The sequence below is a fragment of the Lepidochelys kempii genome, chromosome 25 (assembly GCF_965140285.1).
Source record: "Lepidochelys kempii isolate rLepKem1 chromosome 25, rLepKem1.hap1, whole genome shotgun sequence".
Lineage (NCBI taxonomy): Eukaryota > Metazoa > Chordata > Testudines > Cheloniidae > Lepidochelys > Lepidochelys kempii.
In genome coordinates, this window is record NC_136404.1 from 5311103 (window position 1) to 5337337 (window position 26235).

At 45.6% G+C, this 26235-nt stretch overlaps 1 protein-coding gene across 1 annotated transcript in view; it reads left to right on the forward strand.

Annotated features, from left to right (window-relative positions):
- Positions 1–26235, forward strand: part of MARCHF2 (membrane associated ring-CH-type finger 2) — a 90781-nt gene that overhangs the window by 7290 nt on the left and 57256 nt on the right. Inside the window, exon 2 of the mRNA XM_073324472.2 lies at positions 24611–24840. Within this exon, the coding sequence (XP_073180573.1) occupies positions 24665–24840 (176 nt within the window). The 5' untranslated portion in view covers positions 24611–24664. The remainder of the gene's footprint in view (positions 1–24610; positions 24841–26235) is intronic.

Here is a 26235-nt window from a genome sequence, read left to right on the forward strand (position 1 = left end):
GCAGGGGTCAGGGCAGAGGGTTGGGGGGTGCGGGCTAGGGTCGTGGGGGTGCTCCCAGCCCCCTGCCCTGAGCGGCTCATGGCAGGGGGCTGGAGGGGATATGCTGATTCCACCCCCTTCCCCAAGGTCCTCGGAGCAGAGAGCGCACTGCGGCTCCGTTTTTCCTTCTCCCCCTCGGTAGCAAGGGCCATCAGCTGATCAGCCGCAGGGAGGGAGAAAAGGAGGGGCAGGAACCCAGCACGCTGGGGGAAGAGGTGGGGGGAGGGGGAAGCTTGCCTGCCCTGCAAGGAGAGAGCGGTGGGTGGAGAAGAGTGGGCCGGGCAGGATTTTTATTTGCACGCAAAAAATTGGCACGCGTGCCATAGGTTGCCGACCCCTGCTCTACAGTATAGAACCATAGTAGAGATGTGATGGAATCTTCTCCCCCAGACTCCTCTGATATTGGACACAGTGCACTGAACTGGAATAACCCAGGAGAGATGGGGTTGTGGATGTTGAAGGGAGCCACAGCAGGTACAAAAGATGAAAGGAGTCTGTGATTCCTGTAAGTGCAGGAGATGGCTAAGCCATCTTTAGGATACATACCATGTATGTGTATCCTAATCCAGACTTCACAGCATGCATGCTTGGGTAACTGTCTGTGTGGCTAAGCTTTTTTTAAAAAAGAAGTATACTTGAGGGGCTTTCCTTTTTTGTAAGATATCAGTACGCTTCTTGGCTGAACAAGCTCAGAGAATGAGGTTGGCTGTTACCCAGTTCACAGGAGCACCCTCAGGTTAATTAAATGCAAAACAAACCTTTTAATGAAAACTAGTGTTGCACAGTTCAGAACTTATTTCAGGAAGTGCTAATGTTAAGGTTGAACACGAAACTGTAGCTCTCTGTTGCACATGTGCGTTGTAACAATCTTCAGTTGCATGATCTCATGTTCTATCTTTATAGTATCATACATGTGTGTCTAAGTTTGTAGAAAAGATGCCACAGATCAAATCGGGTTCCCCTTGCTGGCAGCCCTCCAGATTGCTGTGAAGGGATCCACCATTGAATACACATGTGTCTTTTGCATCTGGACTCTGAACAGAGCCCAGGCACTGTCCCTGTCTTGGGTCTCGGGGCACACACTTGGGATGCAGAGCCCCTGTCTAGCCCCCCCCCATTCTGAGAGTTTAGACCATGTGGTTCCTCTGCCCAGTCCCTGGAACCAGTGCTGATGCTTTAAACGTCTCCTGTAGCTTAAACACAGTCTCTCCCAGAACACCACCCAAGGTGTGAGCCTTCTGTCTCTCCTCTTCGGGGGCGCTGGTGGTAAGAATAACACTTAACACGCACAGAATTCTGTATAAAAGAGTCTAACACCATTGTTCTTTAGTTAACAAATAAAGCATAAGAGAGTACAGATCATTTAGAAAACTTCAAACATCCTAAATGCAGTGCCCCTGGCTAGCTCACCTTTCCCTTGGAGTCCTTGGAGGTTCTCTTTATTCAGAGGAGCAGGCTTCCCCTTTGGGCCCTACATGCAGCTCCTCTCTTCAGCCATTTTCACCAGCTAAAGCTGAAGGAGCAAAGAGGTCCTGCTCTTTTTTAACCTTCCAGGCCCTTTGTCAGGTGACCACCTGGTCAGTCCCAATAGGTGATCTCATTGCTAGCTGTGGTGGGGTGTACAAACCCCACACTGGGCAACACAGAGTTAACAAGCTAATGTGAGCTCAGGGCATGGGCAGGAGGAATAATAGGCCAGGGGAGGCTAAGCCTCTCCTAAGCCAAGCCCTGGCCCTGCCCACACTGCGCCCTGTTCCCAAAGCTGGTGCCAGCTCAGCTCCAGCCATATGCCAGCAGGTGGCTGGGGCCAGCGAGCGGCCTGGCACTGGGGCCAGCCAGCGGACCAGGGCTGTTCGGCCGTGGCTCCTCCAACTGTGCACTCAGGGCTCTGGCAGGCATTGGGGGGGGGGGGGTGGAATCTGGCTCGGGTGGAAGGGGCGAGGCCTCATGGCTAGCCTCCCCGAAGCAGGGGCTCATGCACCGTCCATGGCTACGAGTGCCCTGCCCTGTCAGTGCACCTGTGAGAAATGTCAGAATTTGAAGGAAGAGCTTAAAAGCCCAGTCCAGTCAGTGGCACACTTCTGAGAAGAGAAGGTCTCCAATATTCAGCTCCTGGAGCAAGGTCTGACTAAAGATTAAAAACTGCTCAGTTGATCACTGCCTGGTGACCCGTCCCCGGAGGGAAGAAGGGCGGACCTGTTGTGGATCCACTTGTGATGCCTTTACACTAGCCAGTGAGCCTAGTTGGGCCCCCAGCTTTACAGAGGAGAACTTTACCACATCTGAGAGGCAATTGGTTTGTGTTTAGTGACAACCCCTGGAAGGGGTGGACTGTCTGGGGCTCAGGCCTCCGCCTGAGCCTCTTGAGACTGGGCAGGTGTACAGGAACAGCCACATACCCCGAGAGCAGAATGCTGGTTTACAGCCCTGGGGATGCCCTGGCAAAGGGACCTTGTACTGTAGAATATGGTCCACTGGCTACTGATTTAAAAGTCATTGGCATGTTCTTAAGAGGACAGATGTAAATAAATTGAAAACTAAATTCTTTCCAAAAAAGTTCTGACATAGAATTGTTTTCCTTTGGTTACTATATTAAATAGTAGTTGTATAAAGACAGATGTGTTAATGAAAGATGATTGGTACATGGCTTATGAAAAGTGTTAATATTGTAAGTTAATGGTAATTTCCTGTGTATGCTAACACTTAATATTGTTTGCTGCTTCTTATACAGCAGATGAAGCGTGACTTATGTTTTTCTGTGTACTCATCATTTTAAATTACCTTCAGTCAATCTGGCATAGATGGGTAGTACAAGATGCTATACAAGTGTATTTAAAGAAAATATTGAATCTGAGAACTAATATGTGATCATGCAGTTTGTATCGTGATACATGCACAAAATGGAACTGAGGTAAGGTTTGTATGGACAGCCTTAATATTGACTCTTTAAGACATAAATTTGTTATGCACTGTTAAGGTTGCAGGGTTAGAGTGTGTGTGGATGTATAGTTACATTATAAAGATAAGGTTGAACTAAGTTTTTTGCATTTAATATCAGTGATTCAACTTCTTTATGTGTGAAAAATATGTATAACCATCCCAAGCTCATAACACTTACTCTTGGAGTAATGAGTGAATTTCCATTAAGGAGCTCCACATGGCCCTACTGGCTCCCAAAAAATCTGCCGCAAGTTGGCTTCCTGCTACTACCCTGCTCCCAAAGTTTCACACCATGATTCCAAATCCACCTCTCAGCTTTGAATCCCTGTGGACTTTCTGAAGATCACCGGACCTGCTGTAGACATTAGTGCAGCACACACAATCAAATATGGATATTGTAAGTTCCAGAGCAGCTCCTGTGGCCCCTTTAAAAATCTGAAGGGAGGGCGATCTGGTGTGGGAGTTAGGAAGTAGGCAGCAGATAATCAGGAAAACTGGCTTTGACTCATAGACATGGGCAGGCATCAAGGTCTGTGTGGCCTTGGAAAGTCATGCAGGAGCTCTGAAAGCACCCCCCGGAAGCAGTGGCAGTCAGGCCACTTGATGCATTGTGCAATTGATTGTACACATATTGGCACATGGTAATGGAGCTCAAAGTTGGGTTCCGTGATTCTGCATCACTTACCTCTCCTCCTCTATCCTCACTTGGATCAAAGCAGTTCTGTTATCTGGGGGAGATGCCACCACATTTTGTTCTGTGTTTGTACAGAGCTTAGCACTCTGGGCCCTGGTCCAAGACTGGTGCTCCTGGTTCTACTGCAACACAGATAATACATATGCCTCCAGTGGGTGTGATGATTATGCCACTTTCATCTCCAATTCCACACCTCACCCCACCCAGAGGAAAGTTCTGATATCTGCATGAGAAGATCCTTCTGCTGCATGGGTGAGCCAGGTAGCATGCAGAAGCTTATACCACCATGGATTATAAACTCTCTGGGGCAGGGACAATCTGTCACTGTATGTCTGTACAGCATCTGGCACAATAGGGTCCTGACCTTTGTTGGGACTTTTAAGTGCTACCATATTACAAATAATAAACTGAAACATGATTTTCTTCTACAGACGGGTCTGGGCAGTTTCAGATGCTCTTAAGAAAAGCTGAATGACTGTCACAGCAATGAGTTCTCTGGCAAAAAAACGTGGCCTATATTTTCAAAATTGACTAGCGATTATGGGTGCTTCAGTGTTGGGGGGGGCATCCAAAATCACTACTCACTTCTATCAATATAGGCATCTGACTCTTATGGTTTTGTTATAAAAAGTGCTGACCCTTGTTACCCCATCCAGCTTACTGCTGGTCAAGATGCCTCTATTAGTCTACAGCTTTCACCCAGTATCGTCTGAGGTAGTGCATAGGATTTTTAATAGTTTTTACTCATAAAGATTATGAAAGTGGTTTAAACTACATTTTTTGTAAAATATTAATCATGTTTATTACAGTAGTGCCTACGGACCAACCAAGAATGGCTCGCATTGTGCAAGGCACAGTACCAACAAAGCAATAGACAGTTTCTACCCCGAAGGCGTGACAATCTAAATAGACCAGAGAGAGACAGGGTGGGGACCAGCAGAGGGACCAACATGAGGGCATCAAATGGCATGTTAGTTCCACATTTTACGGGGGATGGATTTAGTTAGGAAGGGATCAGCTAAATGGGAAGGGAAGAGAGATGAGCGGGGGTAGGGGAGGAGAGGGTAAGAGGAGCAGGGGTGGAGTGAAGCTGAGGTGAAGGGACTGTGAGGGAGGGGAAGGCTCGGAGCAAACAGCCTGTCAGCACAGGGCAGTAGAAAGTTCTTTACCGCCCAAATGTCCCTGCTATGGCAGCTTCTGCTCCTTCCTGATGGAGCCTCTGGCTGGTTGGTTTCTCTCTGCAGTTTTTCCCCCAACTAAGGACCACCTAGGTCCTAGTGCCTCCAGAGTATGACAGGTTTCAGAGTAGCAGCCATGTTAGTCTGTATTCGCAAAAAGAAAAGGAGGACTTGTGGCACCTTAGAGACTAACAAATTTATTTGAGCATGAGCTTTTGTGAGCTACAGCCCACTTCATCGGATGCTTATGCTCAAATAAATTTGTTAGTCTCTAAGGTGCCATAAGTCCTCCTTTTCATTCAGAGTATGACAGTCTCCCCTGTACAGTTGTGGGTCAGAGGAAGAGTGATCCTGTGTAGGCTCCATTTTGCCCTCCTCTCCTCTCTCCACCCCAGTGCAACAGTCCCTGGTTTGGTTGCTTCTGTAGCTGCTCCTATTGACTGGAGTCTCATGAATAAATGACTTTCTTCAGAATTTTCCACGGACAACAATATAAAATTAAAATACGGTTGAGCCATGCCTTCCCCATTTTTCACTAACACATGACTCTGTTTTTCCTGTGACAAAACAGTGACACTTCCAATTTTTTTTTTGTCCTGGGCAAACAAGCAGCTTTGTTCATAATTGGTATTTTAACTTTTGCAACACATGGACCGTTTTCACACATGGAAAAGGCCATGTGTGAGACAAATTTCAGGTGCAAATATGGCTCAGTCATAGTCCAACAATTGTTATGACTTTTGGACAGTAGGAAGAACAACATTTTTTTAATATAATGTCTCAAAATGACACAGAAATTTCCAAAAACATTTTAATTTGGGGAAGATTCCAAGCATGGAAAAACTTGACCCAAAAGCTGAGAGTTTCAGAAAGCTAGAATGATCAGATACAGGTAATGGGGCTATATGGGAAATTGTCCTGCATTTTGACCTCTAACACTTGCTACCTTTGGTTGTTCAGAATTCTGAACTTTTTATTCACTTTTTAAGGGAAACTATTCATTTTTTTAAAAAAGAACAAACTTTCAGCAATTTGACAGGTAAAATTAAAATTATTTTAGACCCCCCCCTTAACTTGCTGCCCCCAAACTTTTCCCTTATCTCTGTTGTTCCCTCCGTGCAAATCAGCAAGGCTTTTATCCCCAGAATACATGGCATTTCCAGTTAATCAAATATATTACAAATAGAACAGGGAGAGAGAGAATGAGATTTCCAATTGTGATTATAATGTTGGAGAGGAGAGGCTTGGCTTCCTGGCCAATAGGGAGGGAACGTGTGTGAGAGAGGGGAAAATAAGTCAAAATGTAATAGTCTCAAAAGCCCATTTGCCTCTGTGACATAGGACCCTAAATCTCATTGTAAGTAAATGAGGACAGTTAACAATAGAACTGCATGTACGTTTTAGAGCTCTCCAGTTGCTGGGCAAGTGAAGCTAAGCGTCTGTGTTTGGTGGAAAATGGTTTCAAAATACATTCAGTGCAGAAAGACTTGTATATTCAAAATTAATCGTATAGTTATTTTTGTACTGTAATTATGTAAATTGCATTCAGATTAATAATAGTAGGCAGCAGTTTAGGAAAACACATACTAGATGGCAGTGGTTCTCAACCTATTTACCATTGTGGCCACGAGCTGCAGTTTCAGAACCACTCCTATATGGCTACTGAGAAATAACCATGCGTCAATTATGTAAATGGCACGCCCACAGCCAATAGGAGTGCAGGAACTTGTATAAATGAGAGCTGTAGTTCTACATTAGCAAGTGTCCAGGACACCTTTGTTGTGGATGAGGATTCCAGTTCAGTTCATTTTATAGTTTGTCTCCAAGTGAACCTTACTATTCATCTCCAAAGTTGGTGTTCTCTAATTGATCACTATGGGAGCAGGCGGCTGTCTGTCTCTCTTTTCAGTTGCTTTCTTGTAAAGTTTGGCTGAATTTGGTTCCAGTTTACCTGGGAACCCTCTCCTAATGCTGTAGTTCTTCATTCCAGGTGTTGGTGATTACCATATAATATGCTACTATAGTAAAGAAAGAGCAGAGAACTCTCCTCAATTATGATGTTGTAGCAGATGGCCCTTCTGAGACATTATCAGAATTAAACATGCGTCTAACTTTGGCACTTCCATCAGGCATGGTCTAATCTCTTTCAAATATAAGTCATAATGATAACTCACCCATTTAGTCAGATCATCAGTTTTCTTTTCAATTAGGTGTTGATCTTCCAGTGTTAGAAGTTTGAAACTCATCTTGTCTAGGGACCGAATGGCTAGGCAGCAGTTCTACAGAAAAAGACCTAGGGGTTACAGTGGACGAGAAGCTGGATATAAGTCAACAGTTTGCCCTTGTTGCCAAGAAGGCCAATGGCATTTTGGGCTGTATAAGTAGGGACATTGCCAGCAGATCAAGGGATGTGATCGTTCCCCTCTATTTGACATTGGTGAGGCCTCATCTGGAGTACTGTGTCCAATTTTGGACCTCACACTACAAGAAGGATGTGGAAAAACTGGAAAGAGTCCAGCGGAGGGCAACAAAAATGATTAGGGGACTGGAACACATGACTTATGAGGAGAGGCTGAGGGAACTGGGATTGTTTAGTGGAAGAGAAGAATGAGGGGGGATTTGATAGCTGCTTTCAACTACCTGAAAGGGGGTTCCAAAGAGGGTGGATCTAGACTGTTCTCAGTGGAAGCAGATGACAGAACGAGGAGTAAGGTCTCAAGTTGCAGTGGGGGAGGTTTAGGTTGGATATTAGGGAAAACTTTCTCACTAGGAGGGTGGTGAAACACTGGAATGCGTTACCTAGGGAGGTGGTGGAATCTCCTTCCTTAGAAGTTTTTAAGGTCAGGCTTGACAAAGCCCTGGCTGGGATGATTTAGTTGGGGATTGGCCCTGCTTTGAGCAGGGGGTTGGACTAGATGACCTCCTGAGGTCCCTTCCAACCCTGATATTCTATTATTCTATGATTGTCATATACCTAAAAAATCACTTGTTTACTTGGTCTCTGACACGTAGGGAGTCCTTACAGCATAGAAACATTTTTCCTTATTTCCTCATCTTACTGATAGAAACTACCACAGGGATGAATGTTAGGGCAGTGTGAATCCTGCAGGGTTTGGTTCATAAACTCATTCCAGTTTTCATAGGGACTGGAAGCGAACCAGCCCTTAGACGTTTTCTTGGAAGCTAGAGTTCAGACTTCAAGGAGAAACCCACCAATTTCCTTCTCCCTGGCTCACCCCCCTTCTCTGGCACTTTGCCTTTGGGCCTTCATCTTCAGGCTTGGCCCAGGCCTCCCTGGGCAGGCAGATTCTCTGGTTTCTCAGGTGAACTGACTTCATACCATGTTCAGACATCTCAGACACAAAGCTTATTTTTGAGTTTTGATGCAAATATTTAATCCATTTCTAATGAATATAGAAATATAATTTCTATGGCTTCTGTGAGTGCACAGCAGCAGCAAACTACATATCCCATGATCCCTAGCAGTCCATTAAGGAGATTGTATGATAGAAAGAGGAAGTTGAGGGGGAGTTAAGCCTGGCCTACACTAGAAAATTCTGCTGTCAAAACTTGCAATCTGCTGGCACAGCCTGGCTTAATTTTGTGTTCTACTATAAAATCCTCCACCTTCTCAGCATAGTTATGTTGCTAGGTGAAGGGGAATAAGCCCTCTGCTGGTATAGATCTGTTGGCATAGGTACAACTAGAGAAGAACATCCATACTGGGTCAGACCAATGGTCCGTCTAGCCCAATATCTTGTCTTCCACCAGTGGCCAATGCCAGGTGTTTCAGAGGGAATGAACAGAACTGTCAATCAAGTGCTCCATCCCCTGTCATCCACTCCCAGTTTCTAGGAAACAGAGGCTGGGACATTCGGAGCCTGGTGTTGCATTCCTGACCATCCTGGCTAATTGCCATTGATGGACCTATCCTCCATGAGCTTATCTAGTTCTTTTTGGAACCCTGTTATAGTTTTGGCCTTCAAAGATCCCCTGGCAATGAGTTTCCACAGGCTGAATGTGCATTGTGTGAAGAAGTACTTCCTTTTGTTTATTTTAAACCTGCTGCCTTTTAATTTCGTTGTGTGACCCCTAGTTCTTGTGTTATGTGAAGGAGTAAATAACATTTCCTTATTAACTTTCTCCACACCTGTTGTGATTTTATAGGTCTCTATCATATCCCCTCTTCGGCCTGGTCTACACTAGGGGGGATCGATATAAGTTACGCAACTTCAGCTACGTGAATAACGTAGCTGAAGTCGACGTACTTAGATCTACTTACCGCAGTGTCTTCACTGTGATAGGTAGATTGCTGATGCTCCCCGGGGACTCCGCCTACGCTTCTCGCTCAGGTGGAGTACCGGAGTCGACGGGAGAGTGCTCAGCCGTCGATTTATTGCATCTTCACTAGATGCAATAAATCGACCCCCGCTGAATTGATCGCTCCGGAGGTAAATGTAGACATGCCCTGAGTCATCTCTTTTCCAAGCTGAACAGTCCCAAACTTTTTAATCTCGCCTCATACAGAAGCTGGTCCATACCCCTAATAAGGTTTGTTGCCCTTCTCTGTACCTTTTCCAATTCTAATATATCTTTTTTGAGATGTGGTGACCAGATCTGCACTCAATATTCAACATGTGGGCATACCATGGATTTATATGGAGGCGTTATGATATTTTCTGTCTTCTTATCTGTCCCTTTGCTAATGGTTCCTAACATTCTGTATATCTAGCTAGGAACAGTAATAGATGAATGTGTGTTGCTATGTTGGGAAAGTATAAACATATTAACTACAGGTGTGTGAACGTGATTGGACAACTGAAGAGTACTCTGCTCATGTTTTATGAAGATGAAGGCCTATCAGCATCTAAATAGCAAAGAGAAGACAATAGGTCTGGTTCACTTAAAATACTTAGTTAACTGTAACTGTTTTGAAATTATTATGGAACCATAGTAATGTCTGCAGAGTTCTTCTAGCGAGACAGTTTCCATTTGGTGCAGTTTTAATTAGTAAATGTAAGTATTTATCAATTTGGACTGCACCCCAAAAACTGATCCAGGGAGAGGGTTGTGCTATAGCCACCAATATAAATATAAGGTGATTTCAAGAAAATCTCTTCCCTCTATGGAATACACTGTGTGAATACCCAGTAGGCTCCAAACTGAAGAGCAAAAGAGAGTGCTGTGTGTAAATATGCACTACGAGCTCTGTGACAGGGCAGTGGTAAAATACACTGCAACCTGCAGGCAGCTGCTAGTTTTCAGAAACAAAGACAATTGAAATCAAGTAAATGAAATAGACTGAAATAAAGTAATTTGGAAAAAATCTCTAAATGTAGTTTTCAAACTGTTTGGTAACAAAATGTATTGATTATAAATGATCAATATTGCCCATAAAAACTGAAATACAATGCAAATAAAATCCTGCCAAGCCTTGAGCTTGACAAGTTTGTTTTTCTAATGTTTTTAAGAGTGTACTCTCTTTGGAAGACTGTCTTCATCTGTGTTTGGAAAACAAGCTCATTTGAAGCCTGACCAGAATTTAAATAAACCAAGTCTTCAAACATTCTCTGGAACATATCTCTACAGTGGCCTCTCTAGGAACTACAGGTTGTAGTCATCTGTCCCCACTGCAAGATAGGCAGGCCTAATTTTATTACTATTGAACACTAACAGTGTGGCAGCTCTTAGAAGCCAGCCAGGCCAGATTGCTAGGTGATATACAAACACCTAGAAAGTGACAGTTCCTGCCCTAAAGTGCTTGCTATCTCTTCAGAAGGTCATGAAGCTGATTTTGGAGTAATTTGTTATGACTATTTGAAATTTCACTCCATGAGTGAGGCAAATAGCCCTTGCTGAAAAAATATAGTAGCGTATGGCATTAAGTCTGCCTCTGGAGCCTGCAAGGAGTGCTGGCACAGCCTCTTCCTTCGCTAAGGCTTGATAAAAAGTGTACTGAGTCAGTGGGACATTTGTTCCCTTGGCTTCAGTGAGCTTTGGATCAGCTCTATCCTTCTGTGATTTACTGCTATGAAGCAGTGCCTGAAGAAGTGAGTTAATGATGGGAATCTTAACTCTGTGAAGGTCTTGATTCTTGTGCAATTAGATTCTCAACCTTAATGTTGCATTAAATAAACACAAGCCAGGAAATCCAGAAGTGGCCTGGTGAGTGATTACCCCATGGATGTGCTCTACAGAACTTGAAAAATACTTTGAGATCCTTCAGACTGAGAGCTTGCTTTACAAATGTAAGTTATTGTCCTGAGCTTTGATGACTTGATTGATGTCATAAAGCACTATAGAACTATTATCTTCATACTGAAAGGGCTCTCCTCAATTGCACGTTCATTCCGGGTCCATACTATTCTTATGACTTACAAGTTTGAGCTAACCAGTGTCTGGAGACCTGAAAATTCCTGGTGTATTTTCCTGCAACTTCCATTTTTGTTTCACTGTAGTAATCTCCTGATGGTGATCCCTCCTTTGTGTGTGTTACTGAGTACATGTTTGTAACAACGTTTAAAAGATGTATTAAAATTATTTATGTATAAATGTGTGTGCAGCCCGGCCAACTATCTCTTCAAATGCTTTCAGAGTATGACGTGGTGGGCTAAGCCAGATGAGTCATGTTGATGAACAGTTTTTTGAAGCTATGCCCCTGAATCATTAATCACAGCCACAAAACTCTCTGCAGCAGTTGGGGACCAGTGTTTGTAGTTGGGTTAAACCAGTTCTGAAGCTTTGTGACCATAGGACTGTCTGGAAACACACACATGTGCACATGCTGGAATAAGGGGGAGGAATGAACCAAAACCACCTCCACCCCAGAATGCAAATGGCAACCGGGTGCTATAGGAATCTGCAGAAACATGGTTTTGTGAGAACCTGTCTGGATCTACCCCAGCTCCATCAGTTGCACAGGGTGGGAAGTGGTGATGACCATTTCAAAACAGCCTTCCCCTCTTCAGAAACCCAAAATCACAGGGATCTGTGGAAGACTCTCCAGAATTTGACTTTCGCCAGGGTCTGATTTTATCTTCTGTAGCCTCTGTGTGTATGTATGTAGTACTCTTACTGTTACACTGCAGCAAAGAATGCAGCCCTTTCTAGTGTATTCTTGAATAAAACCATGTTAAGATGGAGTTTAAGGTTGAGAGCAGAGATTTATGAAATTACCGGTGTTTTAGGGTAAAAAAAAAATCACAGTTTAGTTGTAATTATTCCTAAAAACAAGCATCAGGAAATCCAGTTATGGTTTAACTTAAAAGCAATCCAAGCATATTGAGGTAGGGAAGTGCACAGTTAAGGTACTTGACTCTGCTCTATAGTGATACCATGCAGTAACTACATGATTATGATTAAGGCACTTAGTGTCTGCAGTCTCAGGTTAGATTAAACTGATTTTTGGAACCATTTGACACCACCCCACCTCCATCCCTGGTGTCAATTGTAATTTGGATTAAAAAAAGTCAAATTTCAAGTGAAGGTTCCAGTGGCAATGTTAACTTGGACATGCTGCACACAATGTATATTACAGGTTTCAGAGTAGCAGCCGTGTTAGTCTGTATTCGCAAAAAGATAAGGTGCCACTAGTACTCCTTTTCTTAATGTATTTTACGTTGCACACAGAAACGCTGTACTGCACGTATGTAACGTGGGTGAGTTAATGTTACTGGAACATAAACATTTCCCGACTTTATTGTATTCAGGTGTCAAATCTTGCTCACTTTATTCACACAAATGGGACTGCTCAAGTGAGTAAGGCAAGGGGGATTTGGCCGCTAATCACCACTGTAACATTGCCTGAACATAAAGTTTGTTTCTAGTATTGATACACTAAGGTAGCAACCCCCTTTTCCACTCCCAAAATACAGAAGAACTTCATCCAGGTAAAATGGGTTGGAACCAATGCAATTTATCCCGCTTTGAAACCGGAGTAAGCTACACCAATATAAGTGCTATACTATATCGCTGCAGTGCATCTGCCATAGTGTAGATGTGCCAGATATCTCTGTTTGTGCACTGCACAGCGTGTCCACACCAATCTCCCTTCTCATGTACCTAAAGAATTCCTCATTGCTGGAAGATGCTTCCAGCCTTAGCACTTCATTTCCTGACTCTTCTAATCCTGGTTCTGGCTTTGCTTTCTGTGACTTTGAGCAGGTCACTTATCCTCTGTTCTGCAATTTCACCATTTAGGTGTAATAACTGTCTACTTCATAAGGCTCTTGTAAAGCCTAAAAGTTCCCATGCAAATATTAAGGCTAGTCAGTGATGGGAATAGAACTCAGGATGTCTTGGCTCCTTGCCCTCTGCTCCCTCCTGTGTAGGTCATGGAGCCTACTGGTGGAGGGAACAGTAGTCTTTGAAAGATTTGCCTGGCTTGTCCAATCCATAGACCAGGGGTGACCAAACTTACTGACCCTCTGAGCCGCATACAACAAGCTTCAGAAGTTCGAGAGCCGGGGCACACCTGCCAGGGCTCGGGGCTTCAGCCCTGCTCCTGCTGAAGCCCCGAGCCCAGCAGGTGCACCGTGCAGGGCTGAAGCCCTGAAACATCTCCTCCCCCCCGCCCTTCCCACTGCTCAGAAACCCCTACCTCACCACCCTGGTGCAAGGCAGAGGTCCAGAGCTCTTCCCGCCCCCTTTCTGGTAGATGGAGAATGGTGGGAGACCTGGGGGTTCCACGAGCCACACTTAAACAGTAAAAGAGCCACATGTGGCTCATGAGCCACAGTTTGGCCACCCCTGCCATAGACATTCAGTCACAGAGCTTGGCTGTTTGTAACCACTCCTCCCACTGCACCAGGTCAGTCACAAAGTGGGAACCAGATCCATTGTTCTGACTCCAGCAACTGAAGATTTATATTGGGGTGGGGATAGGGGGAGGAGTATTACTTGTGGTTTATTCACAGTGGCTCTTACTGTGTGCTGGGTGATGTACAAAGGGAAGCTCAGTCCCTGCCCCAAACAGCTTTACAATAAAATGAATAAACAAAAAGTGCTTATATGAGAACCACCTAATCTTGCTGTATGTGTGTGAGAATTCTGAAATCCTAGACGTAACTCGCACTGCTGAGCTGAATTTCTAACACACGTGGTTTAGCCCTTTTAAAATCTGAGGGAGCTCTACAAGCCAAGTCATTTTTGCTGCAGATCTGTTTAGGTGTTGAGTATGCGAAACTCCCATCTGTAACATTGTGGAGACCTTTATTCACCTTCACAGAACTCAAAGTGCTGAGGTGATCTTATTTTGTAAACTTAAAAAAAAAATCTCTGGGCAGATATTGAGCATGGAAAATTTCAGCTGCAAAGGGCTGTTAGAGAAAGCTATGGGTGACTGAAAAGAAGGGTGTGTTTTTGAAAACAGCACTTGTCACTCACTCCTGGCTCTTGCTCCTTGGTGTTCCCATGATAGGACTGGGTTTGGGTATGATGAGCTGTGGAAATTCTTGAGGCGAGTGAGTGTGTAGAGGAGGTTGAGATCCTGAGGAAGTCAGGAAAGGGATAAACTTGGCTTTGCATGCAACTTGTTCACCTGGGTTTGGAATTGGAGTGCACTGGAGATGTTATCTTTGGATTTCAGCAACGCATTATTAAGGATCTACAACCTATCCTAAAGGATGACCCAACACTCTCACAAGTCTTGGGAGACAGGCCAGTCCTTGCCTACAGACAGCCCCGCAACCTGAAGCAAATACTCACCAACAACCACATACCACACAACAGAACCACTAACCCAGGAACTTATCCTTGCAACAAAGCCCGTTGCCAATTGTGCCCACATATCTATTCAGGGGACACCATCACAGGGCCTAATAACATCAGCCACACTATCAGAGGCTCGTTCACCTGCACATCCACCAATGTGATCTATGCCATCATGTGCCAGCAATGCCCCTCTGCCATGTACATTGGTCAAACTGGACAGTCTCTACGTAAAAGAATAAATGGACACAAATCAGATGTCAAGAATTATAACATTCATAAACCAGTCGGAGAACACTTCAATCTCTCTGGTCACGCAATCACAGACATGAAGGTCGCTATCTTAAAACAAAAAAACTTCAAATCCAGACTCCAGCGAGAAACTGCTGAATTGGAATTCATTTGCAAATTGGATACTATTAATTTAGGCTTAAATAGAGACTGGGAGTGGCTAAGTCATTATGCAAGGTAGCCTGTTTCCTCTTGTTTTTTCCTACCCCCCCCCCCAGATGTTCTGGTTTAACTTGGATTTAAACCTGGAGAATGGTCAGTTTAGATGAGCTATTACCAGCAGGAGAGTGAGTTTGTGTGTGTATGGGGGTGGGGGGGATGTGAGAAAACCTTGATCTATGCAGGAAATAGCCCGACTTGATTATGTAAAGAGTTGTCACTTTGGATGGGCTCGCACCAGCAGGAGAGTGAATTTGTGTGGGGGGGTGGAGGGTGAGAAAACCTGGATTTGTGCTGGAAATGGCCCACCTGTTGATCACTTTAGATAAGCTATTACCAGCAGGACAGTGGGGTGGGAGGAGGTATTGTTTCATGATTTCTGTGTGTATATAAAGTCTGCTGCAGTTTCCACGGTAAACATCTGATGAAGTGAGCTGTAGCTCACGAAAGCTCATGCTCAAATAAATTGGTTAGTCTCTAAGGTGCCACAAGTACTCCTTTTCTTTTTCCCCACTAACTGTAACTGTGAAATACTAACTGCTTTACCTTCGCATTTATTGGATGGCATTCGTCAGATACATATTAAAGCAGTGACTTCACACTACACCCTGCCATGACCATGCCGAGAAAATCCCAAATAATTTGTGACAGACCACTCATTTCCTGGCAGACAGTAATGTGTGTCAATTCCCCTACAGCACTGAATAGAGGCAGAGAGGTGGGGAAGATTCTGTGCTGCATGTATTTCAGCAAGATGCAGGACATGAAGAAATGCAGTGTTAAATATCCTCAGGATGTGAGGAGGGAGTAAAGGGTCTTGTGCAAATGCACAAAGGGGCATTTTTCTCCTGATTTGAAACAAAGAAAGAAATGTTTTGGCTGAGCAACTCTAACTGACCTTTCCAGTAAAAGCATATATTTTTCACCCATTTAGGTAAAATAGATTTTAAAAACTTAAGAGTGCATTTTTATTATTTGCAAAATAGCTAGTTTGATAATCATGCAAATGACATTATCTGTGATGGGATTTCCTTTTTGCTTCTTTAGACTCTGGGAGATCCTGTGTCTCTTTTTTAAAAGAAAAAAAAAAAGACAGAGAATGTTACAAACATGTACTTCTAGTCCCAGATGCAGTCAGCCAAGAGGTAGAGGTGAGTTGAATCAAAGCCAAATAGCCAAATCCAGTTCACATTAAAGTCAATGAAAAGGCTCCTGTTGAATTCAGTGGGAACTGGTTTGGGCAGTGGGTCGGGAAGATTCCTGTGAGGATGTGGAGGAAAGGTCTCTAGATAGCTGTCCAAAAATAGTTTTGCTAAACAATTCAAATCAGAAACATTAGAAAACTGTTCATGAGTTCCCTACTGAGGGCCTTTAGTATCTGACATTTTCCAGTAACGCTCAAATGAGATTCTTGTGGAGTGATCAGTAAACCAGAGGTGTGTGTGTTTATGGAGACAGGGGGTACAGTGAGTAAATGAATTATTTATAAATTACTCAGAATATGATTAGCACATAAGACTTTCTGTGAATTGAGGGAGCCCTTTGCTAAAGGTTGTTGCCTACCAAAAGGAAGTCAGGTAGAGATGCGGATTCGCTCCTGGATCTATTCAAAGGCAACACAGCCATTCTGAAAGATACAGTTTTCCACTATGCAGGACTCACTAAAGTTGTTGTAAATTCCTGAAAAGGAAAGTTCATCCAAACAAGTTCTTCTATTTTTAATCTTCTGAATAAGTCTTCTTAGAATCTCCTTAATAGTCGTGCTGTCATCTTTTCTCTGCATGTCCAGCCAAGCATGTAACCAGGGAACAGCCTTTCTGTTGTTTTCTTTGTCTGTTTTAGTCTGATTTAGGCCCACCTATGACTGATAAACTGTGCTGGTTCATGGTCATGGCTGACTTCCATAGTGCAGAGATTTGAAAACAAAACAATTTCACTTCAGTGTAATCGGTTATTTCAGGATCTCCCATAGGTCCAGAGCCCTCTCTGGGTATGCTAGTCAGCTGCCAAACACTGACTTGTCCCAGCAACCACCCACCCACCCCTTTGAGTAAGCTCTCATCTACACCAGCCATGCCTGACACATTCCATGCTATTCTGTGTCCTAACCTGCCAGTGCTTGGGGCAGGGTTTATTGACCGAAAGCTTATGGTTATAAGTAATTTATTTGCATGTATGGAAATTAGTTTATTAATCTGCATACAATGACACACATGGAGCAGAACAAAACTTGACAGCTATGGAGGAAACTGAAGGAGTGCAGGGGTGTGGAGATCCAGGGGTGTGTGTGGAAGGCAGACTGAAAAGGAGCAGAATATGATTTAGGAGGTGCAGAGGAGGAGGGGTGACAGATGGAAAATGTGAGAGATGCAATATTGTAAAGGGAACGGGAGTGACAATGTGGGGGCAGGTAAATCTAGACTGGAGGCGGGACACTGTCAGGGAGCCCGGAGTCGGATATGAGTAAAGGAGGAGACTGGGTGGGCTGGAGAGGAAGGCAGGAAGGGGGATGGAGTAGTGATAAAGGAGAGATAGGGAGAGTGATAGAATGGCAGCTCCCCCTTTTCAGGGATTAGCAGAGGCGAAGGAGTGCCCTCTAAGAACCCAGAGGGGTAAGATGTTTTTGCCCATGTATGTCACCTTGAGTTTTGACCCTGAAATGTTCACACACTGAGGGGGTGGGGGGAGGAGCTGCAGCACAGGTGGATCAAAGGACCAAACCAGAAGGCAAAACTGGAAAAAAATATGGGTGGATATGAATCATTAATTTTGGTGCCTGGATCCTTGACGGAATGATTGGGGTTGGCAGTACCTTCAGACAGCCTCTTTGCAGGCTCTCAGGAAAGGAGTTAATGTAACTCTACCAAGCATTTTATTTCTTCTAAACAGCCAGCTTGTTTTGGAATTGTTGTTCATTTTTGTCTGTCAACTTTGGATGAGCTGCTGTTTCTTCTCCAGCCAGGAAAAATCCCCCTTGGTCTGTGAGAATGATATTTAGTTAATATAATAAGCTAGTGATTGAAGTCACCGATGTTCTTCTGCACAATTTCCCGTGTTGTCATTGAGGCTGTTTCTAAAAGCCTTGCCTCTCTTTATTTCCACTTTTCATTTCTCATGCTCTCTTTGTGGGAAGACTGAATACCACAGAGATGACAAGGAGCACATGAACACAGGCCACAGTTGGGCAGGTCACCATTAAATGATGATTTTGGTCAAGTGGCACCAAAAGTCTGGAAGACTGCCTTAGAATGAGTGGGGGGGACATACCCAGCGCTGCACCATCTGTTGAAAGCCAGTATACTGTGATCATATCAGATCTCACAAGCAAAACGGGGTCAAATCAAGCTGGGCAAGTGCTTAGATGGAAGACCTCTCAGGAACCACCTAGGTGCTGCAGGAAGTGGTATTGACTAACAGATTTATTTGGGCATAAGTTTTTGTGGGTAAAAAATTTCGTGGGATGCATCTGAAGAAGTGGGTTTTTTACCCACGAAAGCTTTATGCCCAAATAAATCTGTTAATCTTTAAGGTGCCACCGGACTCCTTGTTATTTTTTGTGGATACAGACTAACACAGCTACCCCCTGATACTTGAAGTTTTGGTGATTCAGTAGGGGATCCTGTTCTCTCTAAATTTCCATCAAGTCAATGCCCAAGAAGAATGCTTGGCAGAGTGGCTGGAGGTGCTGAGTCAGACTGTAGATGAGCAGTAGAGTGAACTATTTGATTCAGTTATTTGTTTGTTGCCCTACATATGAGAGAGAGAGGGCATGGCTACACTTGCAGATGTGAGTTAAACCCGCCTTCGTACAGCGCAGTAGGGAAAGCTCAGCAGTCTGTCCACACTGACAGCTGCAAGCGCACTGGCGTGGCCATATTTGCAGCAGTTGCAGCGGCATTGGGAGCGGTGCATTGTGGGCAGCTATCTCACAGAGCACCTCTTCCCATTCTGGCGCCGTGGCTTGTGGGAAGGGGATGGGGAGTGAAGGGCATTCTGGGTCCTCTCCCAATGCCCCGTGATGCATCGGTTCACATCCCAGCATTCCCTTTGTTTCCGTCCACATTTGGCGCCATCTTTCAACATTTTTTGTACTGCGTGCTCTGTCTTCCCTTTTTCTCTGCGGGAATGGAGCCCAAACTGCTGAGGAATATGCTGACGAGTCTCGCCAACGCATCACTTTTGGCAGTCGAGTTATTCCTTAAGATCCAAAGTGACAGTGAGGACTCTGACAATGATATTGACTGGAGTAACACAAATGACACGAGTTTGCTTGTGGCATTCACGGACATGCTCACCACCGTGGAATGCCGCTTTTGGGCTCAGGAAACAAGCACTGAGTGGTGGGATCACATCGTCATGCAAGTCTGGGATGATGAGCAGTGGCTGCAGAACTTTCGGATGAGAAAAACCACTTTCATGGGACTCTGTGAGGAGATTGAGAGCTGCCCTGACGGTGGAGAAGTAGGTGGCTATTGCAGTCTGGAAGCTGGCAACTCCAGACAGCTACCGGTCGGTTGCTAACCAGTTTGGAGTGGGGAAGTCGACTGTTGGAATCGTGTTGATGCAGGTTTGCAGGGCCATTAATCACATCCTGCTCAGAAGAACCGTGACTCCGGGTAACATGCATGGCATTGTGGCAGGCTTTGCACAAATGGGTTTCCCTAACTGCGGAGGGGTGATAGATGGGACGCATATTCCAATTCTGGCACCAACCCACCTAGCCTCCGAGTATGTTAATCGGAAGGGCTATTTCTCTATGGTTTTCCAGGCACTTGTGGATCACCGTGGGCGTTTCATTGACATTAATGCAGGCTGGCCCGGAAAGGTGCATGACGCACGCGTCTTTTGTAACACTGGCCTTTTCAGGAAGCTGGGACTTTTTTTTTCCAGACCAGAAGATCACCATAGGGGAAGTCGAAATGCACATTGTGATCCTTGGAGACCCTGCTTACCCTTTGATGCCGTGGCTCATGAAACCCTACATGGGGAGCCTTGACAGCAGCTAGGAGCAGTTCATCAACAGGCTGAGCCGGTGCAGAATGACTGTGTTTTGTGCTTTTGGCCGTTTAAAGGGTTGCTGGCGCTCTCTGTATGGGAAGCTGGACCTGGCTGATAACAGCATCCCTGTGCTTATATCCGCATGCTGTACCCTCCATAACATTTGTGAAGGGAAGGGTGAAAGATTCACTCAGGCATGGAACTCAGAGGTTCAACACCTGAAGGCTGAATTTGAACAGCCAGAGAGCAGGGCTATTAGAGGGGCCCAACGTGGGGCTGCAAGGATTAGGGATGCCTTGAGGGAGCAATTTGAGGCTGAAAGCCAACAGTAGCGTCTGGTGTGGTGCCCTGCACGGGAGTGAAGTGCGGTAGGAATCTGTGTTTGCTACGTATGATACGCTGACTTGTAGTGCCTGTTGGTTTCCTGGGCTACGGTTTCTTTTATGTTCTGCAATAATAAAGAATGTTTTCAAAGCCAAAAAATCCATGTATTGAAAAGAAACACAACACAACTGCTTGGGAAACACAAAGGGCAAGGGGGTGGGATGGGGTGGGGAACGGTACAATCACAGATTTGCATATGTAATGTCTGGAGTGCTGTGCGATGCATGCTGCGCTTCAGGATGACTACACGGCACGGTGATGGGGGTTGAGTGCAGTGGGTCAGGGTCGTAGTTTTCAGGGCTGGGTGGTGAAGGTGTTGGAGGTAGCGGGTGGTGGCAAGAACCTGGATGTTGGGGAAAGTGGTTCGGAGGTGACATGGGAGCACAAGGGAAAGAGTTTGGGGACAAGGGCTGCGGGGGCAGAGGAGGCGGGTACAGTAGTGCTCCGCCTGCATGGCTACGAGCGCCTGGATCAAGTCCACTTGGCGCTTCATGATGCTTGTCAGCCACTCTGTGCTTTGGTGCCAGCGATCCGCATTCTGCTGGCAGACCCTCCTTTCACTCTCCCGCCACTCCTGCACTTTTTTATTTTCATTAGTTGAATGCTGTGTGATTTTATGCAGCATGTCCTCTTTGGTTCTACTTGGCCTCTTCCTGATTCTTTGCAGCCTCTTGGCCATTGATAACACGGACGGCTGAGATCTCAAGGTTGCATCTGTAAAGGCAAAATGCAACACTTAACAGAGGCAGCATTGTTCACACCAGACAGAGCAATGATTCCCCTGTACTCAAGGTCAAGCACAGTCTACGTAATAGCATAATTTGCCCGTCCCAAAGTGAGCGCACATAACCCACAGGAGCCCCAAAATGGTGAGTAAGCACAGGGTCAAGAGTGACTGATAGTTTCACGGCTGTAATGCCCTCTGGGTTTCATAGAATCATAGACTTTAAGGTCGGAAGGGACCATTATGATCGTCTAGTCTGACCTCCTGCACAATGCAGGCCACCAACCACCACCAACTCCTGTAACAAACCCCTAACTTATGTCTGAGCTACTGAAGTCCTCAACTCGTGGTGTAAAGACTTCAAGGTGCAGAGAATCCTCCAGCAAGTGACCTGTGCCCCAGGCTGCAGAGGAAGGCGAAAAACCCCCAGGGCCTCTTCCAATCTGCCCTGGGGGAAAATTCCTTCCCGACCACAAATATAGCGATAAGCTAAACCCTGAGCATGTGCCTTGGGGAAAGCCAGCAGCCGCAGGGGGCCCCTATACTGAACACTGTCCCCTCATTTTCCACGGTAGTTTGTCCTGAAAGAGATCTTGCTGCTGAGGGTGACCTGGGAAGCAAGGGAGGGTTTTCTGTTATAATGCGGCTTCTGCCCTGGCCCATATGCAGCTTGCCTGTGTGCAGCAATGGTCCCCTTGCCCCTCACGGCACAGTGGCACGGACAAGTTAGCCTGACTGGGACAAGGACCACAGTGGCTCTCCCGAAAAACCTGCGCAAGCACATCGCCCAAGTTGTGGCTGAGACCTTTGAAGAAATCACTGAGGCCGATTACCGCTATGTGAGAGAGCACATCAACGCCCTATTCCGCATCTAGGCATGCATGCAGCCCTAACCCTCCTCGCCCCAAGAGCCCGCACCGAATAACTTCCTTCCCAAAACAAAAGCCGCTTACTGGGAACCTCCTCTAGTGTTTGTCCTTCCCCAAGCACCAGCCGCCGCGACTGGCTACCCTCTTCCTGGCTTGAGAACAGCTCCTGGTTGCATGCATCTAGGGATGCTGGGGTGTCTTCCTCCGCCGGAGCACTCTCGCTCCCGCTTTGCTGCTGCTGCTGCTCCTCCTCCTCCTGCCTTGTTGCATTGGCCTCTGAGGTGTCCATGGTGGTACTCGGCGTGGAGGTGGGGTCGCCCCCAAGTATCGCGTCCAGCTCTTTGTAAAAACAGCAGGTCACAGGGGCAGCACCAGAGCAGCGGTTTGCCCGTCGGGCTTTGCAGTAGGCATTCCGCAGCTCCTGCTGTGCATCCTGGTCATGGCCCCTTTCCAGCATGGCCCTTGATATCTACCCGAAGGTATCGTAATTTCTGTGGCTGGAGCGCAGCTGGGACTGGACAGCTTCCTCCCCACAAACACTGATGAGGTCCAGCACCTCACCGTTGCTCCATAGTGGGGTTCGCCTGGCCCGTGGAGGCATGGTCACCTGGGAAGATGCGCTGAGAGCACTCCACGCCTGGCTGAGCAAACAGGAAGGGGATTTTCAAAATCCCCAGAGAATTTAAAGGGTGGGTCTGATAGTTGGTCACCTGAGGGCAGGGCAGTAGAGCTCAAAGTGATGACCAGCGTGGCTAGATCAGTCATTGTGGGACACTTCTGGAGGCTGATCACAGCGCACTATAGGACCAGGGCGTCCACACTGGTGCCGCAGCGCTCTAGTGGGGGCGCAGCAAACGTTATTCCACTCGCTGAGGTGGAGTACCAGCAGCACTGTAGCTGCGGAGACAGGCGCTCTGCATGCCTTGCCAGTGTGGACGGGTAGTGATATAGCGCGCCTGGGGCTCCTTTAATGCGCTGTAACTCGCAAGTGTAGCCAAGCCCAAAGAAGCTACGTTTGGCTTGGTTTTTAAACAGCAAAGCTGGTATAGTGAGAGCAGGAGAAGAATTTGAGGAAACAGTGAACAAAATCTCATAAAATTCAGGAGTCTGATCCTGGGGTGTTATTAAAGGGAGTTTCAATTATTACACCATATTTTAACCCACCAAGCTTTTCAAGAAAAGCTCTGCAAGCTAGCCACAGACTTATTTTGTCTATGAAGCGCTGGGTATATTTATAGCACCATTTGAGTCATCAATAATAATGACCTATGTACTGTTGAGACAGGTCACTGGGACAATGAAGTTAAGTGTATGGACACAAAGAAATGGAAACAGAAATTAGAGTGGGAAAAGACTTGTTGGGTCACCTTATTTGTCCAGGACCTGTACAGAGTGGCTGAAAGAAGAATCCCCTAGGATTTAGGACAAAAACTACGGGTAAAAGTCACAAAGCTCTGTGTATGCAGAGTTTGGAAAAGCTGGCACAGACTCAGGAAAAGCCTGTTTAAAAAGGGTTAGGAGTGAAGATCTTAAAACACTTTATGGGATGATGGGAGAAGGGCAGAGACTTGGAAACTCTTTGCACTTCAGGACTGGAACGAAATGGGGAGAATGTAAGTGGAACTTTCACACAACTTTTGCAAGTGATTCTCCTCTGAGGTCACAGAGAGAAAATTAGCAGAGGGGAAAGGTGTGGTTCCTCCCTGGAAATTGACTCTTTAAAGGTTTGTTTAGACTCGAATGTAAAGGTGTGGTGTTAGCTAACATGATTCAAAAGGCAAGTGTAGACCAGCCATGCTGCCTTTAAATGTTCTAACCTGGTCCACTTAAAGCCTGGGGGTAGACTGGGAGGGGGAGCTTTAATTAGACAATAATGTATCTTAGTGTGCCTTGTCTACATTAGACTTTTCAAATATGTTAGCTAACACATTCTAGCATCACACCTCTAAATCTTAGTCTAGACGAGGCCAAAATGGCCCCATGGGGCTCTCTGGTTAATGTCCCATCATTTCCACATTCAGTGTGCTCAGTTTTACAAGCTAGGATGGCTATTCTAATTGCGGGTACTGTGAACTCTCCCTGGAGGAGCAAAATACATAACATCCTCCCCAAAATGGATGAAAAGGCCACTTCATTTGGAACCTCAATTTTATGTTAAGGCAGCCTCACAAAATTCTACGTCTACATTTCAAGGACAAGTACAGCCTGGTAAAATATCATTAATGGCTTTTCTTTATCACAAGGGTGGACAAGTCAGTTTTGTGCCTAGGCCAGTAAGGACAAGTGTGCAAGGCTTTGTTTAGGGTTCCAGTCCCATGTATGTAGGAGGACAAGGTAACAATAGCACAGTTAGTGATGTTGAGGCCAGAGCAGGATCCTAAATGACTTGGAGTCAGGCTTCCCCTCTCCCGTTGCCCACTGACTGCAGGTAGCTGATTCTGTGTGAAGAGACTTGCAGAGCAGTGTAAGAAACAGCACACTGGGGGAAGGTGAGTCTGATGGCATGGGTGCTGTGTGCCTCAGGAGGAGCAGGAGAGGCTGGTTGTGAGAGAACCTAGCTGGAGCTTGAAGGAGGAGTGAAATGGCTTAGAAACCTCTTCATTGGCTTTGTCTCGTTTTGTTCCAGGCCTATCATGACTGTGAGATTCAGTCTCTGAAGGAGTAGGTGCTCTTTGTTGCCATGACGACAGGCGACTGCTGCCACCTACCTGGCTCACTGTGTGACTGTCCAGGAAGTGCTGCTTTGTCTAAGTCAGTGGAGGACTCCGACATCGGGCGACCACAGTATGTCACCCAAGTGACTGCAAAAGATGGCCGGCTGCTCTCGACAGTGATCAAAGCACTGGGAGCACAAAGGTAAAGGAACGTTGCTCACTGCTTGCGCTGGGTGGATCAGCCTTTTGCTCTTAGCTATTACTATATCCCAGCCCATTTGCCCAGGAGCTTCATGGTAAACTAATATGGGGGATGATATCTGTGTAGCCAGACCTGTCCAGGGAAATAGACCCTAAAATGGAACCTAATACTAAGCAAATACATACAGTTAATTAGGCTCTCAAATGTCCATTGCATCCTAACCAGACTACCTAGCACTGACCAAGCCTGGGCCCTGTGTGCTACTGGCATCAGCTGGGGCTGCAGCGAGGTGAGACATCCACCACTAAAAAAGCCAGGGACTAGGCTAACTGTCATGATTATTTAAGCACCAAAGACTTAAGACAAAATGCAATCCTTGCTCCAACAAGCTTATGATGTAAAAAGTGCACATGCAGACTGTACAATGCCCTTTCTCCCCAGCATACTGGAACAGCAAGGCACTTATATCTGAAGAAATCATGATGTCCAAATGTAACTAGTGTGGGATTCTTGTATATTTGAATATCCCAGCCACTCACAAAAACAGGCAGACAGAACAGAGGGTCGGTATGATGTGCCTGGGAGTCATAGAGGGTGATGTGTGTCAGCTGAGTCCATTCATGTGTCTGATGGAATCTAACCAAGCTAATAAAATTTAAAGCTGTATCTTTATAGAGCATTTGCCAATTTTTTTTCCACATCTGACTTCCAGTTTTGTCCTCTGCAGACCAGACTGTGTCTTAGTAGGCCTCCGGGATTGTTGATTCAACAAGCAAATGGCAGCGAAATGTGCTGAAACTTTTTTGGTTAAAAAAAGTGCAGATAAGCTGGGCAGTCTCCCTCTGCAGAGAACACAGACCTCACATTCAACTCAGCTAGTGAGTTGGTCAGAGATCTTATTTTCAAATCCTACCTGAGTGTCAGTTATTCTATTCCATTTCAAATCTCTCCACAAACTACAGATAAAGAATTGATGAAGTGTGGAAAATGGTGACTCTATGAATATGTGGAAGGAAAAGCTAGACGCAGACATTGACAAAGGCAAAACTGAATTCTTTGTCTAACAAACCTGGAGCAGAATGGTGGAAGTGAGACTTGAACTTCTTTTCTTGGGGACTGCAATGGGAGTTCACGTTCCTCTCTGCAAACAGACCATCTGGGTTTTATGGGCCGGGATGTAGGAAGTCTGGCCTAGTAGTCAGAGAAGGAATAAGCTCTAGTGAGCAAAGCATCCAGGGTGGGGAAGGAAGTCAAAGGTCAACATCAGTTTTAACTGCCAGTTACCAGAGTCATGGGTCAAGCCAGAATCAGGAATCGAAGGTGAGGATCAGAGCCAAGGTCAGCTGCCAAATGCCAGACCCTAGGGTCAAGCTGGAGTTGGAGCCAGGACTGGTC